At 54.8% G+C, this 15,366-nt stretch overlaps 1 protein-coding gene and 1 long non-coding RNA gene across 2 annotated transcripts; one reads left to right on the top strand and one right to left on the bottom strand.

Moving 5' to 3' along the window:
* Positions 1 to 125: 125 nt before the first annotated feature.
* On the top strand, positions 126 to 5,923 carry LOC113593084 (uncharacterized). The gene is made up of 2 exons (XR_008300268.1): positions 126 to 286; positions 1,154 to 5,923. It is a non-coding gene; the product is annotated as an uncharacterized LOC113593084 (long non-coding RNA).
* Positions 5,924 to 8,692: 2,769 nt separating this feature from the next.
* HOXC11 (homeobox C11) lies at positions 8,693 to 12,302 on the bottom strand. The gene is made up of 2 exons (XM_027036327.2): positions 11,300 to 12,302; positions 8,693 to 10,024 (listed from the first exon to the last, which is right to left on the bottom strand). Exons 1-2 carry the CDS (start codon positions 11,979 to 11,981, stop codon positions 9,792 to 9,794), a joined length of 915 nt encoding a protein of 304 aa, XP_026892128.1. The 5' UTR covers positions 11,982 to 12,302; the 3' UTR covers positions 8,693 to 9,791.
* Positions 12,303 to 15,366: the final 3,064 nt, after the last annotated feature.

The raw sequence follows: 15,366 nt of genomic DNA, 5'->3' as shown, positions 1-15,366 counted from the left end.
TGGAGTAACAGCGCCACCTAGCAGCCGCCTCGGGGTAGGGGCGCCGGAGCCCTTCCCCGCGAACAAAGGAAGCGCCCCCGGGGCGGCAGGGGCAGGAGAGGGGTGGAGGAAGGTGGGAGGGGGGGGGGGTTCTAGGAAGAATGGGGTTTGTTTACCCGGGAACAAGCCTGTAACTCTTGGGGAAAGTGGGGCGGAGAGGGGGGAAATGCAGGAGAGAGGGAGAGATCAAGGCATCTCGGGGCTCAAAACAGTCAAATTCAAATTAAAAGGTCAAGACACGATTCAGGTACTTCTTCCCTTCGCTTCACCTCTTCTTTTCCTCTCCTGGCCTCTGGGCCCCGCTTCTTCCCTTGGGATGGGTGTGGGGTGAACTTGGTGGGGAGGGCTCCAGTGGGCAGAGAAAGGGAGAAAAAGTTAAGGAATCCCAAACAGAACTAAACTTCCTGCTCTCCCGCGTCCCGGTTCGCTGGGCTTGGCCCGGGAGCTCAGTTCCCGGACCTCTCCGCTCATGGAAGCTGGTTGAGTTCTAAGTGCCCCGTGGGGCTTGACGGAGGAACCTCCCGTGTCTGGAGTGGACCAAGGAGGGGGTCACCATCACTTCAGGACTGCTCCAGGAGGGTAAAAGAGGTTTCCAGTGGATCTAGGGGTCGGGGGAGGAGGAAGCTGAAGACCAGAGGCACCGGCTCCCCGACCCCAGGAGCGCAGCCCGGCCTTTGCAGGGTGGGCGGCTCCTGGGTCACCATCTCAGGGGCTGGAAGGCTTTGGCCTTGGAGTCGGTTCGGCTGCTTTGCTGCAGGCCTTGGCGGCCCTCGCTTTCCAATTGACCTTGCCCCCACTAAAACAGGGAATATTCCCAGAGAGAAAGAGGGAGCCTGCGGGGCCTCCGCTGGTTTGTGGGGAGTCACGTATCACACGGGGAAACTAGGACACCAGATGCGACAAAATCCTACCCAGAGACGTGTCCTTTGCAGAGCGAATGGGCTGGGAGGGGGGGCGTTTTTAAATGGGGGAGAGGAACCAGCCTGTTTTTGTGGGTTTTATTTTTTAATAAAGGGAAAGGAGAAATAAGGGACAGGGTATATTTTAAATAGTTCTTTCCGTTTCTCCATGGCCTTTCTCCCAAAGCGAACTAAACTCTCCACCCCTTCCTCAGGAAACGGAATCTGGAGAATAACTTGTCTTTCCGGTTGCCCCGCATTTCCCCCCACCCCGGACGAAGCCCGGGGTTTCGATTTTCCAAAGGGCTGGAGTCTGGCAAGGCAAGGACCGGTGCTCAGGGCGCCCTGGCGTGGAGTGTGGAGGCTGGATCGCTCCTGGAGAGGCCCAAGCCAGCGGCTGCTAGAAAAGGACTTCGGAAAGAAATCAGCCGAACTCTCTCATCCAGGGGGCAAGAGAGGAGGCACAGGGGTCTCTGGACCCCCGGGAATCCTGGAAGAAAATGTGTAATGTGTGACTTGTTTGCAGGGCCAGCCAGGGGGAGAGTAGAAAGGGTTTTGTGTTTTCATTTGCAGGGGTCGCCGTGGGCTCGGCGCAGGGGTTGGCCGGGGCAAGGTTAGGCTGTTTAGGCCCCAGACGAGACTTGGGACAGCCCGGGCGGCACTCAATCCAGGGAGCCATTTGTCCCACCGCCCACCCCGCGGGAAACGGCGGAGACTTTATGGCCACTCTGTTTGTATTATCTGCATAAGTCTTTCCCCACCAGTTTGATCGAAACTGTTCGCTTTTACGAGGACCCAACGAAAATTCCCCGTCATATTTATCAGCCGGGGATAAAAATTTAGTATGGGAACTGATATTTCCTCATTTATGGGGCGATGAAATTAAAGACCAAAGCAATTGAGAATTATATGGCTTTGGGGGGGTTCCCTCCCCCCCTCTTTCACATCTCCTTTATTTTCCCGCCTGGTGTGCCTGTCCCTGGAGTTTGGCGTCCCAGTCTCCTGCCCTTGCCCCCTGTTTGGGGGTCTGCTGGGCCCTCTCCTTCACACCCAGGTACCGCTTGGCCAACCTTAGCTTTTCCTAGTTTTTCTCTCGGTGTCCGTAACTGGGGGCCTCCCGGAGCCTCTGCCCCGGCCACGCTGGGATCTGGCTGGGGTGGTGGAGGGTTGCCAAGAGCTTCGCAGGGGAAGAATGGGAGCCCAGCCTGGGAGGGGGCGAGGAAGGGGGTGGGGGTGAAGAGGACAAACTCCAGATTACCTCTCAAAAACAGCAAGCCCCAAGACTTAACCTGGGGAACTAACGGGAGAGGAGCGGAGTCACTCCGCCTCCGGACCGGCTCTCCCTACCAGCCCGACACCCACCCCAAACTCACTCCTTACCTCAGCCATGGGAGGGGTTGGAGTCGCTTCAGAATTCTTGCCATTATTAATGGAAATTATCCCCCCCCCCCCGGAGAAGGAGCCTCCCGCCTCGGCTCTCACCTCCTCACAAGAACGAATAGTGTTTAAAGTTGAAATAATTAAAAGTATGATAAACACGGCCCATTAATGAAAAAAGAAATCAAATTCATCAGCCTAAGTGGGACCCCCGGTGGGACAAACGTTTGCCTCTAATTACGCAGGATAAACGCAAACCCGGAGCTGTTAAACGAGACCCCGAGCGGACGCAGACTTGAATAACTTGTTGGGTTTTTTGCAGACTTTGGGATTCTGCCCCAGTGGAGGCGAAAGAAAGGAAAGCGTGAGGGTGAGGATGGGGGCGAGGGGGGCATTTGAGCGGGTCCAAGGAAGTACAGTCGGATGTGGGTCCCAGCCCTGCCCCCTTGGGCTCCGTCTTTTCCGAGGCCACGAGCAAAGGCCGCTTCCGTCCTATTGTCCGGGCCTGGCGTTCAAAGGCACTCGGGCTGCCACGGCCAAGCCGCTGCCGGCACCCACCGGCCCTACCCCGCAGAGCCAAGACCCTCAGGCCTGCGCCCCTGGGGAACTGGATTGGGGTCCCGAGAAGTCTGCGCTGCTGCATTCACCCTGTTAAACCATTTTCCCAACTTTCCGGGAGGGCTGAGAGACCTGTGCCTATGTCTGACGCCGGGGCTCCCCTTCTTGCCTCAATTTGGGGATGTGAAAATCCAAGGGCTGCCGGCCAGACCAGTGCTCAGGCTGTGCCTACTTGTCGACCAATCCCACCCACCCGGAGAACCCTGGCATTGTGTGCGCCTCTTCCCAGTAGGACAGCAGAACCTGGAAGGGCAGCAGGGATGGGGGGCTGGGCCTGTGGGACTGGGAGTAAGACAGCAGACAAGGGTGCTCCTTGCTAGCTCCTTGCATATTCCAGGAACATCGGTGGTTCCAGAGGGCAGGCTGAGGGCTGGGGCACTAGGGGTCCCCATGTGAAAACAGAAGAAGGAAAATGTAGTGCTCAACGAACAGAAAGGGACCGCGACTGTTTTGCGGGCTCTAGCCCTCCAAGTGCCCCCCAGAAACACCCCGATTTTTCCAAGAAAAAATTAGAGTGTCCCAAAGAGGTTCAGGAAATCATCTGGGAAATTCCAAAGGTGAAGTGAAAAAAGGAAGAGTGTCTCTCCCTTTGGGGTAAAATAATAAAATAAAATAATAATGAAGTTTGTGTGTTGAAATCTCTTCAAGTGAAATGGAAAACAAAATCACACCAGTGGTGAAAGTTGCAGGAGGTTTTCCTCTTGTTTTGGAGGCCCAGACAAATCATTTTCATCCCAAAACTTGAAGGAAAAATTTGCTTTTGACTTCACTGACACAAGGCTCTGGCCAGGCTGAGCTGGGAGCAGGGAAATCCTGGGCAAACTGAAGAATGCTCGGAAGCCCAGGAAGGCGATTTTCAAACAGGTATGAGAGAGACATGGGAGACCCAGGACACTTGGAGGGACCTCTAGTCCACTCCGGATCTCACAGCCACCCTGGCAACCCGGCCGTCAGAGTTCCTCTCACATCTGGACGTTGTACACATTTGCACCCAGATGCTATGGAATTTACCCGTTCACGTACTTGTCGAAATTGCGCTTAGTTGTGTGCACACAGCCACAAACAGTCACCTTTACCTAAAAAACACGCTCCCTGCACTCCCCATATCCTGAAGTCTGATAATCTAAGCCAGCACAACTGCATTCTTGCCCTGCCGAAGCCAGCCAGTAATTTTGCTTTGCCTCTTGAATCGAAACCAGACAGAAAAGACTTTGGAAAGAAGCTTGGAGAGAAGGAGACAGATGGGAGTGTGTCTTTGTCAGGGGGAGCCTTGCCCCCCACTTTAGCGATTTGCTCCCAAGTTGCCCCAGTAGATTGGGTTTCCAGCGGGAAGTCAGGGCTGTGGTCGGGCCGGCTTGCTCCGGAGAAAAACCCCATTCCTCCCTTACCGACTAAATTCCTTTTCGGAGATCCGTTTTCCATCTTTTTTTCTCCTTCCTTCCTTCCTTCCTTCCTTCCTTCCTTCCTTCCTTCCTTCCTTCCTTTTTGTTCATCCTTCTTTCCCTTTATTTGGTTCTTTCTCTTTCTCTTTTTCTTTTCTTCTTTTCCCCCTGCAATTTATTTTTTCCTTCATTTTTTCTGATCTCTCCTCTTTCTCAATTCATCGTTTTCTTCATGTCCTTCTTCCCTTTTTCTTCCTTTATTACACAATTTGTTCTTTGCTCTTTTCTTTCCTCCTCAATGTTTTCCTTCCCCCCCTGACTTTCTCCATACCCTCCCCCCCCCCCCCCTGCCAACCTTTCTTGTTTTTCTCTGTTGTGCAGGGTTCAGGGAGGGGAAGGCGCCAGGCTCGGTCGCATCTCTCCCCAGCCTCACTGCTCAGGCTTGGAGTTGACCTTCTCCTGCCTTCAGCCTTAATAACTCGGCTCCGTACAAGGCGAAGTGTATGGCTGCCAGCGGCCGGCGGCCAGGCCTCAGCAGTCGCCATTAGAGGAAAAGAAAAGCGGGCACTGGGGCCCGTTCCTACTGACTCCGATGGCTCCCTGAAGGGCCCGGTTCGAGGGCTCAGGTGTCTTCAATTCCATCACCGCAAAGGAGGCTCGTCCACCAGGTCTGTCTTTGGAGAAGTCGCTCCACCTTTGTCCTGATCTCCAGAGCTGAACAGTAAAATAGCCTTGACTTGAGCCCAACTGGCATCCCCAAGGCTGGGGAAATGAAGGAGTGGGGTTCTGTCAGTCCCAGACGAGTGGGGGTGGGGGGGACAGATCCAAGGGGTCACTGGTGGGCTTAGCAGCCCAAAGCCATGTTCCCACATGAGCACCTTTGTTCTCTGAGCTTCCGGACTGCAGCCTGCTGGCCCTCCTTCTCCTTCAGTCTTGCAACCACTCAAGCCCTGGAACCTCTGGGCAGGAATTTCTTGGCGTTTTGAATCCTGTCTTTCTTCAAAACCCAGTGTGGACCTTGCAAGAAACAGGGAGGCAAAACTATGTGTGTAGACTCTCCCAAATCAGCGGTCTGAGTCAAGGTTATGGGTCTCTACTTTGTGCAGTGGGTTGAGGGAGTGTTTGGGGCTGTGTGGGTGTGTGTGTGGGGGGGAATGATGTCTGCAAGAGAACAAGAGGGTGTGATGGGGAATGTCTGGGCCTGCTGACATTGTCCAAACTTTGGGGGTCTGTGAGGGTATGTCTCAAGAGCTGAGTGGCGGGGACTCTTGCAGGCCCACAGCCTCTGTTAGCCGGTAGCCCCCAAAGCTGGGTTCAAGGTGGGCCTCAGGAAGAAGCGGACTCCAACCTTTAAGCCTTGTTTTGCCTGAGGCAGAGCAAGGCAGCTTCAGACACCACTGCCTCCCCCACCCGGGCCCCAGAACCTCTCTCCCCACAACCTCCCAAAGATCCTGAAATTTCATTCCATGGCGAAACCAAAAGTTTAAGTTTTTTAAAAAGGGAGGAGGAATCTTGTAAAACTTTTATGCCAAACAAAGTTATAAAAACTTCCCGGGCGTTGCCTTTTCCAAAGGTTTATATGAATAATAAAGAGTGTAGTCGCGTGCACAGGGTTCTGGCGGGCTCGGAGCAGGGAGGGTTCAGCAAACAGCATTATCCCGCCCTGGGGCACCAGGAAACCCCTGGGACTGCCCCCTTGAGGGAATATTGGCCCAGAAACGAATTGCCTACAGAGTCCTGAGAGGGGCGGGGAGAGGGAAGGGGTGGCGCCCTTGACTTCCTTGAAGTTCAAAGTTCTTCTTTGCTCTGGTGAGAAAATCCCTCTCTGCCCTCAGTCCACTCGAGAAAAAAGCCCCAAGTAGTTTTTCTCCCTCTGGTGGAGAAGTGGCTCTAGGTATGCCCATGTCGGTTTACCTTTCAGACACCTGGTCTGCATCTTTCTTGCTTCCCCAAAGCAGAACTGCCCGTCCTCTCCATCCGGGACACCTAGAACGTGTGGGCTTTCTCTCAGGGGTGCTTGGTGGGGTTGTGTGAGCTGTCTTTCAAGGGGCCCTGGCATCCCAATTCCTCAGCAGCCCAGGGGTCTGAGGGACAAAGAAACCCCAGCACAAGGCTTGCCCCAACCTATTTCTCCCTGCAAATTCCCAAAGTTCCCCCTGCACCCCTAAAGCCCGTAGCGAGAGGGGGAGGGGCCCAGAGTGCTCTCTCTCAGCCCACACCACTTAATACCCTTGTAAACTCCCACGTGCGCTATAAACTTGGATTTTTACAACCAACATTCCTCCTTAGCTCCGAGAAACTTTGAACTCGGCCTCGGGTTTATTTACTGGGGGGTGGGGGGGGTGGGGAGCTGGGAGCTGAGAAAAGCTGGAAGAGAAGAGGGGGAAAATGCGGGGCAAGAGGGTAATGGCGTGGGGGTCTGGGGTGTGTTGGGGGAGCCAAGACCATCCGCTGTGGGTTTGTTTACTATTTAGAGCGGAAGCATTTTCTAACACAGGCCAGACTGGGTCGTTAAGGGCGAAATGAAACTGGGTTTAGAGGCGCGGGGGGGTGCTTTATGGCGGCGTCTAGACGAAGATCTTTTGTTCCCGGCCAGCGCCTCGGCTGGAGGGGATTACCCAGAGAGGCTGAGCCCAGAATGCCCCTGACCGGCGAGGGGGGTTGGACGTCCCAGGGGCCAGAAGGTGGGTTTGTTTGGGGGACAGAGACCCCTTTTTTCTCTTTTTAGAGGGTCGCCAAGGACTGGCAGGTTCCTGGGCCGGGGTCACAGAAGCCTTTGTTTTTCTTTTGCTATGACCCCCCACACACACACCCACACCCGCAGCCTTCCGAAATCCCTTCTGGGGCCAGGGATCTTTCCTGGGATGCATCTTGCAGGGAAAGTGGTAGTTGTAGGTTTTAAATCTTTTTCTCCAAAATCACTATCCATTCAGAGATTAATATTTTGCCTTATAAACAGGTTTGCTCTATAGAGTTATCTCCATCTTATTTTATAGGCAACATGGCCAGCAGGCCAACAATATTCCTTCATACGACTAGGGGATAAATATCATGGCTAGAGGGGTCTTGCGCATACACATACATACACACACAGAGGACCCTCAGTTGCATTATTGCTGACGCTCATAAACACTGCCAGTGGTTACACACCACAGAGGACACAAGCCCTTAATATGCATGTGGTCAGGTTTACTCCATCCTACAGCAAAAAGTATACATATAATATCCCTTCTCATGTGCACCCATAGGTACACTGACTTAAAATATTTGTGTGTGGGCACATAAGGGAATTGTGGGGCTGCCTATATACCTTAGCTTGCAAATTCCATCTGAAGACTCACATGTACACATTACAGATTCAGATACTTAAGCTGCATGGATCCCTGTCATCAAAAACAACGACGGAGCCTGGATGTGATTGTCCACCCTCAAGGTGTTTTGCCTTTCATTCCACAGAGGTGTACTGACCAAAACATTTTCTTTGACTTATATAAGAACAGTTTCCAAAGAGACGGAAAAGATGAGAAGAATTAGTTCCAAATCTTTGCCCCTAAATAACGAATTTGGAGCAGAGACTGACAGAGTGCCCCCACTGAAAGCACTTGAAAGGACTGTGGTTATCTTTATACCAAAAAAAAAAAAAAAAAAAAAAAAAAGCAGCAAATATAGATGGGTGTGGTGAATCTCCCCATGGGTCACCTCCTTATCCGGTACCCCACCTCATGCCAACCCTTTACAAAACAAATCTCTGGGGCTTTCTACTCTGGGAGACCCAATGTATAAACATCAGGGTGGCCCCAATCTAGCATCTAGTTGTGTCTGGAGGACGGACCCTGGCCATTTGTGCCTGAGGGGAGGGGGGCCCGGCCCTACCTTTCCACCCTCAGGGGCCAGTCTTGGTGAAGAAAGGGAGGGGGCTGGTTTCTCCTCCTCTCCCCTCCCTCCTTCAAAACTGTATATAAAAATTCCAATACAGTCTTCTCATGGAGAAAAAAAAAAAAAAATGAAAGCCCTACCCTCAACCCTGCACATTTAACTGCGACAGACGGAGACATCTGGCGGGAGGGCGGTGGAGCCAAGAAAATTCCTATAAATTTAAATTCGATGATGGTTACAATTAACTCCACAACAAACGTGTACTTAAACAGAAAGCGTTGCTGGGAGTTTGGACGCGGCTCGGGCTGCACGTGAGAAAGGAGAGCTTTAAGAGTAGCACCGGAATGTCCTCAGCTTGAGAGCAGGAGGAAGCTACCCCCAGGCTCTGCCCCAGCCAGTGGAGTGAGGGTGCAGGCTCACCAGCTCCGGCCTACCTCAACTTCACCAGCCTGTCCTCACCAGCTGGGCTCTCCCCGCCTTCCTCCTCCTCCGCCTTGGGAGCACTGAGGATTTTAAGAGGAGAGGGGCTAATAAAAGGGTCAAATAAAATCATAATATTGAACAGAATGAAATATCTTTATTTGCCACCAAAAAAAAAAAATTCACAGCAATCCCTCTGGGACGGGAGTAGGGTGGGGATTGCACACGTACACGCGCACTCACGCACATGGAGAGAGATAGATGATTGGAATCTCATTCCAGGCGAGTCCTCCCCACCCCCCACCCCGTCCCCTCTGGGTAGAAAGCAACGCTTGTGAAATTTATTTACAAAAATTCAGGCCCCAGCATGGGGGAGGCGCCCAATCCCACCTCCCTACGGCTTCCTCCACCCCAATCTTTTTTTTTTTTCCTTTAAAAAAAAAAAAAAGGGAAGTAACAACTGCATAGACTATATAGCTATAAATCCATGGAGTGGGGCACGTTTGGAAATAGGTTAGGAAACCTCAATGCACCAGTTAAGAAATTTCAAAAAAGGACTCTACACGTTCACGGGGAGAACAACTAGGCTCAGGCGGGGCCTGGGCGCAGACGGAGGTAGGACAAGGACTTTGCACACCTAACACCAGGTCGAAGGTACAGAAATTTCACAGCAAGGCAGGATCACATTTAGCTGCCCCCTAGCAGTGGGGCTAGGTGGGATAGGGGCGGGGAGCCCGAGATGTCTCCCCTCACAGACACGGTGTCTTAGCAGATCTTTTCACTTGGGCAAGGGAAGGCTTTTGGTTCAAGGATTGTTCTCTCAGGCGCCCACGACTCTCGCCCCTCCCCCACCCAATCCAAGCAGCAAGACATCGTCGCGAGGTGTGTTTTCTTTTAAATAAAGAGTCTTGGCCTCGGCGCCAGCTATGTCCACTCGCCTTGGGTCGGACACTTCCCTTCCACCCTCTTTCCAGGCTCGGTCCCTGTCCCACAGCGAGAGTCAGACGGAAGGTGAAGGAGGTTCCAGAAAGAAGTGCGGGCGACGGCAGTGGGGGCCAGCCCTGGCCACAGTCCAGTTTTCCACCCGCGGAAAGAAGGCGAGTTAGAAAATAAAAAATAAAAATAAAATAAAATAATTTCCCCCTTTCCCCCCCCTCCCCCAAAAGGGCCCGGTCTGCGGTTACAGCAGAGGGTTTCCCGAGAAATACTGCAGCCGGTCTCTGCTTAGTTTTTTTTCTTTCATCCTTCTGTTCTGAAACCAAATTTTCACTTGTCGGTCCGTCAGGTTCAGCATCCGGGACAGCTGCAGCCGCTTCTCTTTGTTGATATACACGTTGAAGAAAAACTCTCGCTCGAGTTCCCGGATCTGGAATTTCGAATAAGGGCAGCGCTTCTTGCGGGTGCGGGGGGCGTCTGGAGGGGAGGGGAGGGGGCAAGTGCGAGGAGAGGGGAGAGAGACACGTGAGACCCGGGCGACCCCAGCCCGCTGAGCGCTCAGCGGCCCTTCTCCCAGCCCACCGCCAGGCAGCCCTCCCGCCGGGCCGGCCTGCTCTCCTCGCCCCGGCCGCGGTGCTGGGGCAAGCCCCGGACCCCCTGCCAGGTCCGGCTCGTCCGATCCCGGCCACCGCAGGGTCGGCGCCCCTCCCCTCGGGCGAGAGCCTTGGCTGACGGAGTCTGGGGGAGAAGGAAGCCACCGGGCCAAGTGCGTCCCGGGGCGGGGGTGGGGAGGGGCGCCTGCCCAGCCGCTGTCCTCTGCCCCTTCCTGCGCTGCCCTCCTAGTGGCTCTGAGAACCCACCACCCTTCCCCCCCCCCCCCAAATCTAGGGGGACCGCGGAGAACAGGCGCGAAGAAGTGAGATCGGGCGGGAGCAGTGGGGAGGAGGGGAGGAAGCGAGCAGGCACCAAAGCCACCCGAGAGCCGCTTCCGGGGGCCCTGGCGCCCCAGGACGCCCGGCGGGGCCGCGCCTGCCCAGCTACCGGGCTAGGCCGGCGCTGAGGCCGAGGACCGCAGTGAAACACGGAGACCCAGGCCTGGAGCCTAGGGAGCCCCCTGAGCCGCCTCTCCCCACCCCCTGTCGCCAGGCTCCCCGGCTGGCTGGCTGGCTGGGGTTCTGCTCAAGGACCCGCGAACACATAGTTTGAACATTTCAAAAATAGTTTTTAAAAGAAGCAGAGCAGTCCCGGCTGGCCTCTCCGGTCTCAGGTTCTGCTCCATTGCCTCTCCCCCACCACTCCCCCTCTCTGAGTTTCTCCCTGTCTTTCCCTCGCCCTCCCCTTTCTCCCCCTCCACCCCTCCCCTCCGTCCCACCCCCCGGCAGCCCGGCTCCCCATCCTTCCTTAAATGCTCTTCTAAGTTCACGATCAAAGTTAATATCGCTCGCGATGGTGGCGCTTTTAAAAATTTCACAGACCGAGGGAGATAACGGGGAGGGGGGTTCACCCGGCTTTTCCAAAGAGCCCTTTTCCCTCCCTCCCCACCCCTTCTCCATCGTAAAAAGTCGAGTCGTTGGGAGAGAGGGCTTTGTAGGTTATAATAAAATCCTTTGAATGCTTATAAAACTCCACATAAAATCGGACTGACCCAAAACACGAGGCCGTCCCCGCTCCCCTCGCCTCCCCCCTGCTCTCGCCCTCCCTCTCCCGCTCCCTCCCGCGCTGCCCGCCTGTATCCCGGCCGCTGCTACCTACTGGGGGCGGCTCCCTTGGCCGGCTCCTTGGCCGCCGAGTGGGCTGAACCGGACGAGCTGGGATTCGTGTTTTCCTCCTCGGCCTCGGCCTCGGCCCCCGCCTCAGCCCGGGACGCCAGTCCCGAGGCCGGGGGCGCCTCAGGCTCCCCCTTGGCCTCGCCCTTGCCGGGGCAGGGGGGCTCGGCCGGCGCGTCGCCGCCGCCGCAGTAGGCGTTGTCGAAGAAACGGTCGAAGGCTTGAGGCAGGACGCTGTTCTTGTTGACTGAGGAGTAGAAGCCGGCGGGGGCTGCGTGCGGGGCGCTGGGGTGGTGGTGGCCGCCGTAGGAGCCTTCGTTTTTCATGAGGATCTCGGTGACCGTGGAAGGAGGCAGGCACTCCCGGTGCATGAGCTCGTCGGCCGCCGCATAGCAGGAGGAGTAGCTGTTCCGGTGGTGCCACTTGCCGGATGGCTCCAGGCCGTAGGAGACCTCCCGGACCGGGGGCACTTGGGCTGAGTAGGGGTAGGAGATCTGTCGAGAGGGGGCCTGGGGCAGGAAGGAGGAGACCGTGGAGAACTCGGGCACGTAGTAAGTGCAACTGGGCAGATAGAGGTTGGAGGCGCAGCTCCCTCGCTCGCCGAAATCAGCGCCCCTCTCCTTGCGCGACGGCGAGCAGAAGTTGCCCAGGTTGACCGAGTTAAACATCGTTCTCTTCTCCTGCCGGCTCCAGATGGAGGTTTTGGACCCGATCTAGCGAGGGGGGAAAATTTGGGAAGGCGAGATGACGCGTTATCCGTCTTAGTCTCTCTCCCCGAGCACGTGATCCAAAGTAGATATTGTCATATATCAGTTCGGAGCACTTCGCAGACGTAGGAGGGGTTCTCTCTTAGGTAAGATGGGGACGTTCAGGCGATTGGTTTGCAAACACCGCAGAAACATTATGAAAATCAATTGCAGATTTGTATTCGTTTTTCTCTCGTCACTCCCCTCCTCTCCATTCCACAGAGCGAGCAAAGGAGGAGAGAGAGGGTTGGGGTGGGGTGGGCGGTGGGATGGGCGGGGGCGGTGGCTGGGAGGGGGTAATTGTATTTTTTTTTCTAGCCGCTGCTCTTTCCCCCCACCCAGGATTGGGGAAAGGAGGAGGGCTGCCACGTTTGGGGGTCTTGCCTCCTCCCGGTGATGAGCCCAAGATTGAGGAGGGGAATGAAGACCTCTTTCCCCACTGCCTGGTCCCACAAGAGATGTGAATCCTTCCCCCCAACTCTCAGGGACTCTTACCCCGCCAACCCGCAGAGGGCCAGTGCCTGTTTACAAGAGTTTGAAGAAGTCCATTCTTTTCTTGGCCAGGGCTGTATGTTAAGACTCCCTTTCCCCTTTGGAGAGACTCCCCAGAAGAGTATATGAAGTTTTCCAAAGGTGAGGCAGCCCAGCAGCAAGCCAGTGTCCCAACTTTGTCTGGCTTGCTGTGCTGCCGGCGGCTAGGGACTCAGATTAGTCATAAACGAGTGGTAAGCAGTGCGCCAGCCGCCCAGCCGGTGCCTGGCGAAGTCTGGGAAAAACCTTCTCTAATGTTGTGTTAAATATTTAGTATGAGAGAGTGGCCCTGGGTGAATATTTCATGCCTGCCTTTATTGTCAATCAATGTGCAGAAAGCTACATCCACTGTGGATTTTTTAAATCTCCAACCCCAAAGACAAAGATTGAAATGAGATCTGTGTATTTTCTCTGTCCCAGGTCCTTTGGGTCTGGGGCTCAGCCTCAGCTTGGGGGCTGAAAAGAAGCCCAGAGTCAGGGTCCAGGAAGGACATGATGGGGGACTGGGTTTGGGGCTCCTGTCCTTGAGTGATTGGGGGGCTGGGGGTGGCCAGTGGGGCCAGCTGTGGGTCCACTGGACAGACTAGCAGGGCAGTGGAAAGGAGCTGAGGAACCTGGGTGGGCAGGTCAGGGCCGGGGCCACTCCCTAGTGGAGGCCCCCAGGCCCTGCTCCCAAGGGGGCTGTAGGCAGGCCTTGGTGCCTCTTTCCCATTTCTCAGCCTTTCCTTGCCCTCATCCACATTTGCCAGCCTCCTAGATAGCTGTGGCCCAAGAAGTGAACTCAGTGGTTCTTTCCCCCTCTGCCTCTCATCCCTCTGGGCACCATGGACACAGTTAGGCAGCTGTGAATCACTTTATTGAAAGGTTCTGGACTGGATCCAAGGGGCCTGAGCAATCGCTACAAGCAGAAAGCACCCTTGGATCCCAGGAGAAGCTGCCAGGGCATGATCTGTTCAGGTAAGAGGGGAGGATCACCGTCCCCAAGGACTCAGGAAAGCCAGAAATGGCCCAACCCCTCTCTTTCTCTTTCTCTCTCTTTTTTTACTCCTAACCCTTGGCTAAAATTGATTTCCACTTTAAAAATATCATTTGGATTTTATTTTCCTTTCTGATCTTGGTGAGGTACTGCAGCCCCCAAACCAGATGGACAAGACACAAAAAATTGCATCCTGTTCCCAGATATAATTCCCCAAATCCATTCTTTCTCAGCCTTCTTGCCTCCCCAGATTTGACCAGCCTTTAGAGCATCACCCAGGGTGGAGTTACCTTGGCCGCGGGTCCCATTGTTGAGCTAGCTCTGGGATACCCAAGGGTAGGCCTCCAGCACCCCTCTACCCATTATTTGCTGGGCCGTTCTTCCTGAGCCCTTCTTTAGTCCCAGCCGGATCTTAAATGAGGGCAAAGAGGACCGGGACTGGGGCTTTGCTAAAGTGTAGGACTTCTCTGTCAGGGAGGGGCTGCAAGAAGAAAATCCTGTTGCTTTTCCTGCATCCTCTACCCCTTTTTATAGGGTGACCTGAGGCTAGCGTTTTTAATTATAATGATGGGGAACTATGGACTATGGCTTTTATGGGGTTCTTGCTGACCTCATTAAACTCAAGTTTATTGGAGGCAAAATGTTCCCCAAACAGTGATAGGAACCAGCAAGAGGGAAGTGAGAGGTACCCCTATCCCTTGCAGAGGTGTGGATAAGGGATCAGAGTTTCAGCTTCAGCTTTTCCCCAGTTCCCCCCACCCCAGGGCCCTGCTTCCCTCTCCATCCTGGTCTCCGGGGTGTTGTGGGGCCTAAGCCCCCAAGGCAAATTCTGTACTGCCAGGGCCCACAGTAGGGAGGGGGTATGCTTCCTGTGAGGACCAGCTGTGGGCCTGAGCACTTGAATTTGACCACCAAAGTTTATTCCAGGGCCACCATAAAAGTGAGCAAGGCGGCTGCAAAGAGCCACAGGCAGCTTTATTTCCTTGAAACAAAAACGAAGGCAAGAAAGAATGTCAAAGAGGTTGATGTCCAGGAAACTCTTAGGGTCTCCCAACAGAGGCTTCTGAGAATTAATATTCTTCCCCCTAAAAGTCAGGCATGAAGATCAATTTTTTGTTTCCAGTTTTGGTCTGACTTTTAATTTTTCAACGACTTTTTAAAGATCCTAGCAACTGGAGGTTGCTGCTGGGGTCAAGGAAAGAAGGCCCTAGTTGCTGAGGTCAGCAAGGCATTGATTGGCAAGAATGCCCATGGTGTGGGCTGGCCTCTTCCCTGCCCAACCGTAGGTCCAGGCCCCCTCCAAAGCGTACACTGAGTTGTTCGCCCCAGGTTGCACCCCAGGAGTGCTTCCCCCAACATGAGACTCAGTTGTGGCCCCAAATCAGTCCCTAAGAGCCCTGGCAAGCCTCACTCCTCGGTGCGGAGGTGGCTTCCCCTCCCCCACCTCGCGGGTGCCTGTGGCCCTTCCACAATCCTGGAGTCCCATCTTTCACCCGAAATCCTCCAGGGCAGAACCATCCATCCTGCCTACCTCACCGGCTCTTGGGGGCCTCAGTCACCACCTCCAGCCTGCCTGCCTGCCCGGCCCCTAGCAGGCAGCTGCTTCAGTCTGGGCAGCTGATGTGGTACCCTGACCAGGGCCATGACAGACTCCAGGGATGTTCCAGTCCACACACGGATACCAGAAGCGGCTTCAGAAGGGGGCGGTAGCTCCCGAATTCCCAGTTCCCGCCTGGGACACCCCACACACGGTGTTGGCTGGCCTTCCGGCTTGCCCACCTCCTGATTCTAGAGAGCAGA

This window comes from Acinonyx jubatus, chromosome B4, assembly GCF_027475565.1.
Source record: "Acinonyx jubatus isolate Ajub_Pintada_27869175 chromosome B4, VMU_Ajub_asm_v1.0, whole genome shotgun sequence".
Classification (NCBI taxonomy): domain Eukaryota; kingdom Metazoa; phylum Chordata; class Mammalia; order Carnivora; family Felidae; genus Acinonyx; species Acinonyx jubatus.
Note: the sequence above shows the minus strand (reverse complement) of the source record. Positions and strands in the feature narration are given on the sequence as shown.